We start from the raw sequence: 5210 nt of genomic DNA on the forward strand, positions 1-5210 counted from the left end.
CCTATTGAAAAATCAATAGATGAGTTATAGTTGGAGGTAAAATTCCACTCGATATTAAAAAGACAAAATTTGAACCTCGTTTTATGGATAAAATCCCTGTGTGATATCGCTTCGAACCATGAATTACGGACGACTAACACTAATGTGAAATTGTGAATGCTTTTAAGAGTAAAAACAAGGTTGAAATGTGTATTGATTGGTATTCTAGAAAGAACAAAAAAAAGGAAAAATAGAGGAAGTCACTCGAGGCCAAATCCCCACCACCAAAATACCGCTGGCCATTTTATTTTTATTTCTCTCATTTCTCTTCCATCCAAAAATCATATTCTCCATACAACAAAGAAAAAAAATAATATTTCTCACAACTTTTTTTTTTCTCTCTTCAAAATTTCTTTCACAAACATCAAATTTCCTCACAAATCAACCATCAAAAAACCCCCACATTTATTCCAAAACAATTTCAATCCTTTCATTTTTTGTTAATCAAATAAATTAAAATCAAATTAATTTAAATTTAGGGCAGATCAATGAAAACAACTTCTTTGACATTAAGCTTATAGAAAGGTATGTTTACTATTACCTTGCATTTTTACCATTATTTATTATATTCTATCTGATATTTAATATGTATCTATAAATTATATATATATAAATATAAACTTTTGGTGAAAAAAAATAATGTGTGTGTGTTTGTGTTTCAAATTTATTTTGGTGGGTTTTGATTTTCCAGATCTGTTTGGTAAAGTTTGTTTTCTCTTTCCCTTTTTTTTATAATAAAGCTTTGATTTTTATCCTTTTTTCTTTCTTCTAAGATTTGTGCTAATTTTGTCTTGACAAATGATTGTATGTATGTATGTATGTAAGTATATATGTATATGTGTGTTTATATTTATGTATGTGTGTATATTTATAGGTATGTTTATGTATGTGCATATATGTTTTTGATATATATGTGTATGTTCTTTTTTTGAACATATATGTTTATGTGTTTGTGTATATATGTATATGTGTATAAGTATGTATACCTTTTTTTTTTTTTTCCTGTGGTCATGCTTGATGAATGAAACGTGTAAAAGGCGAAAAATAAATAACTTTTTAATGTTGCTTCTGGGGCTCAATCATTGTGGATGGCTAAATTTGTGTGCAAAAAAATCGATTGTTTATAACGCTTTACATGGTATATAAATTAGGAGTTCTTTCATTTGTTGGGATATTCTGACCACAAACAGCATTTTCATATTAATTAGTTGGATGTTGATACGAAACGTCGATACCTTGGTAATTCTATAAAAGGTGCCAGAAATTACTGAATATTGTGAAATAAAATACTTGCTTTACTTGAATTAGATGGAGCTTTACTTGTAAAGACTGGTGTAGATGTTCAAAGAACGGAAATTTTATAGTTTGTTGTGTTTTTATATTGAAGTTATGAAAAGGTTTCTGATTCGGGGATTTTCTTGCTATGCAGGGATATATGGTGCTCATTAATTAGCTTTGAGGAATTATTTAACTTTCGTGAGTTTGTTTATAGACGTATATTTGGCTGAAATACGTTTGAATTAGAGTTATATAATCATGGTTGCTACGGCTGCCACTGCATCATTGTTTCCGATTACATCCCCACAACCAGAATCTGGGGCCAATAATTCTGGCAAGCATGGATGCGGGATGGGTAGTGTAGATGTGCGTGGAATCAAGAAAAAGTCTGGATCTTCTGGTTTGCAAGTTAAGACCAATGCACAGGCACCGACTAAGGTAAACGGTACTAGAATGGGTGTTATGGATGGCCTCAAGACTGATGATAATTCATCATCAGCTGCCCCAAGAACATTTATCAACCAGTTGCCTGATTGGAGCATGCTCCTTGCTGCTATTACTACTATTTTCTTGGCTGCGGAGAAGCAATGGATGATGCTAGATTGGAAAACGAAGCGTCCAGACATGCTTGTGGATCTGGATCCTTTTGGTTTAGGAAGAATCGTTGAGGATGGGTTTGTATTTCGTCAAAACTTTTCTATACGATCGTATGAAATAGGGGCTGATCGAACTGCTTCGGTTGAGACCTTAATGAATCATTTGCAGGTATGGTACTTTTTGTCATCTGATGGATTCATGTGATTGTTCTTGGCTACTACTTATCTAATTGGAAGCTAAAATTGATGTCCATTTCTGTGCTTTTTGGCATGTGAACATGTGGTACTAAAAAACGGTGTGTTGGTTTGGCAGGAAACGGCCCTTAATCATGTAAAAAAAGCTGGAATCCTGGGCGATGGCTTTGGTTCAACGCCTGAGATGTGCAAGAAAAATCTTTTTTGGGTTGTCACAAAGATGCAAGTGCTAGTAGACCGTTATCCGACCTGGTATGTTGGTTGTGTATGTGATATTTCATAATCACATCCTCTTGTGTTTTATCGTTTGCTACCTTTTTTTAATTTGTTTTTGGTATCAAATTTGGAATCTAGAAACCTTTTATTTTAATTATCATGTTTTTACAGTTCCAGGATTTAATAGTTCTTTGAAAATTGTTTTACTTGAATCTATTACAGGGGTGATGTGGTTCAAGTAGATACTTGGGTGGCTGCTTCTGGGAAAAATGGTATGCGTCGTGATTGGCTGATACGTGATTGCAAGACAGGGGAGATACTAACAAGAGCTTCAAGGTAGAAATCTTTTATTAGAATACTCGTGTATTTTGTTGTTTGGCTTGCACTTGTTGACATATTATCAGAGCGGTCAAGAGTCAGATTTGACCGGCAAAACAAAAGAACCAAACAGCTACTGGCTATGTAATTTGGTTCTTGGTTCAGGAGTTTCTAAAAAAAACAATTTGGGATATCTTCAAATTTGGTTCTTGGCTCATTTTTAAGTTGAACCTGATATTTTTCTCTTCTATTTTCGGAACCAGACCGCTACCGAACATGTTGGGATTGGTATGGTGCATGACTTTGGCTAACATAGCTTTGTAGTTTTGTCCGACAAACATAGCCACATCTTATCTTGTGGTCAATTTGGTACATGTTTGGTCAACTATCTAATGAAGTTCTTTTTGTTTATATTATGTAGTAACTGGGTTATGATGAATAAAGTTACAAGGAGGTTATCAAAGATTCCTGATGAAGTCCGAGCTGAAATTGAGCAATATTTTGTAGACACACCTCCTGTTGTTGATGAAGACAACAGAAAATTACCAAAACTTGATGAGAACAATGCGGACCATGTCCGTAGTGGTTTAACTGTGAGTTTACTTTCATCTCACTACGACATGTACTCCTTTATGCATCAAAGTTTAGGTTTCTTGGTGCTGAGCTGTTTGAATGTTTTGTTTTGACAACTATCAGCCAAAGTGGAGCGATCTTGATGTCAACCAGCATGTCAACAATGTAAAGTATGTTGGCTGGATCCTTGAGGTACGTGCTAACTACACTGACCGATAGTTTAGTCAAAAATAGTACATATACCTGTCTGACCGCTACGAATAAAAAACTAGCTAGGACGGTAGGAAAACTTATAAATGTACATCATGTCATCATGGTGTATTAAGGCTCTGTGTGCTTGAGCCATTTAGGCTTGTCAAACGATTGAACTCGAGTCATGCTCGACCGACACTTGGCTCAATTGTCATGCTCAGCTAATGAGGTGGCTTGGCCTGCTTACATGTAATTTCAAGTTAACTTCTTCAATGGTGGCAAAAAGGCTAGATCATGTGGGTTTGGTAATGTATAAAATGGGAAGGTTCTTTTTTGGTGTGACCGTGTGAGTCAGATTGTTTGAGATACTTGTTCAAATTTTGAACTCTTTGCAACTAGTTCACGTGTCAAGTACGATTGAAAAAAGTTACAGTAGTTGAATGTTTAATTAAGTTATCGAGCAAATAGTTGAATGATAGTTTAATTTATCGAGTAAAATGATTTAGTTGGTTTTTAGCATTAAATATGCATCAGACTATTAACTAGTTTTAACCTTTTTTTTTTCTCTTTCTTGTGTCAGTGAACTTTTTGCTACCCAATTCTCTAAATGTGTTGATTTGATCTTAAGTTTCTTATCAAATTGTTTTGCATGTTACAGAGTGCTCCAATGCCTGTCATGGAGAACTATGAGCTTTCAAGCATCACACTCGAGTATCGTCGAGAGTGTATGAAGGACAGTGTGCTGCAGTCACTCACTTCTCTACTCGGCAAATGTCATGGAGAAATGGCTGATCTCAACCATGTTGATTGTCAGCATCTGCTTCGGCTAGAAGGTGGCGGGGAGATTGTGAAGGGCAGAACCAAATGGAGGCCCAAATATGCAAACAGTATCAGGAGCATCAATCACCTCTCAACTGAAAGTGGCTAATGCTCGTTTCAGGGTAAGCGGCATTATGGTCATATAGCTTCTTGTGCTTCTTGCAAGTTATTTGCAATCTTTTGACCTCTCATCTATATATATATTATATATGTTCTTTTTTAAATTGTATGCTTTTTTTTTTTTAAAACCATCTTAGTCTAAACATAGAGAGAAGTGTAACCCTATTGTAAGTAAAGCCCTTCCTGCACAAACTCTTGTATCTCCTCTCTTCTCTTCTTATCTCTCTTCCTGGATTTACTTATTTTAATGTGGCAATTCTTTATTATTTATAATCAAATATCGTTTTGCTGGTGGTGTTTGTTGAATTGAATAGTCCGATGGGTTCATTTTCTGTAGTTTATTGATCGTCAAGGGATCGAGGTGATGACAAGGATCTTGAAACTCTCTGACTTGTTTGCTTTTGCCTATTTAATACTCTGTTATAGACTTGTGAAATAGGTTTACGTTGTATATTGTTGCAAAACAAAAGAGTTTTATGTTGACAATAACCGTCATTGAACGTTTGTAAGAATGAGCATTTTTTAGGTCTACTTTCTTGTTTTTAGGTATTTATGTCTTTAACTTTAATTGATCACTGTTATTATCTATCATTTGGCATCAAACTTTATAATTTGAATTTGTTGATGTGTTGCAATAATGTAAAAGACAAGTTATCAGTATGACATCAATAATTGCATCGCATTTACACTGTATAAAGGCCGTTGAAATGTTAGTGACCTTAACACCGGTTGCAAGTCGTGGTGCAAGAGATGGTGGAATATTACAATTATTTGTATGTAAGAGATGTCGATATATTACATTTATTTGGCAAAAAAGAGTGACAGTTACGAATTTTTATCTGGTTCAAGACAAGCGCTGTTGAT

General features: G+C 34.7%; 1 protein-coding gene across 2 annotated transcripts; it reads left to right on the forward strand.

Annotated features, from left to right (window-relative positions):
- The first annotated feature begins 342 nt into the window (after positions 1-342).
- LOC122599234 (palmitoyl-acyl carrier protein thioesterase, chloroplastic) lies at positions 343-4937 on the forward strand. 2 transcript variants are annotated; one of them, XM_043771713.1, is made up of 8 exons: positions 343-564; positions 1469-2082; positions 2227-2360; positions 2547-2660; positions 3064-3235; positions 3339-3407; positions 4066-4348; positions 4684-4937. In XM_043771713.1, exons 2-7 carry the CDS (start codon positions 1576-1578, stop codon positions 4333-4335), a joined length of 1266 nt encoding a protein of 421 aa, XP_043627648.1. In that variant the 5' UTR covers positions 343-564; positions 1469-1575; the 3' UTR covers positions 4336-4348; positions 4684-4937. The 2 variants fall into 2 exon arrangements, with proteins under 2 accessions (XP_043627648.1, XP_043627647.1); XM_043771712.1 differs by lacking the exon at positions 4684-4937 and having other exon boundaries at positions 345-564; positions 4066-4652.
- Positions 4938-5210: the final 273 nt, after the last annotated feature.

This window comes from Erigeron canadensis, chromosome 5 (assembly GCF_010389155.1).
Source record: "Erigeron canadensis isolate Cc75 chromosome 5, C_canadensis_v1, whole genome shotgun sequence".
Taxonomy (NCBI): domain Eukaryota; kingdom Viridiplantae; phylum Streptophyta; class Magnoliopsida; order Asterales; family Asteraceae; genus Erigeron; species Erigeron canadensis.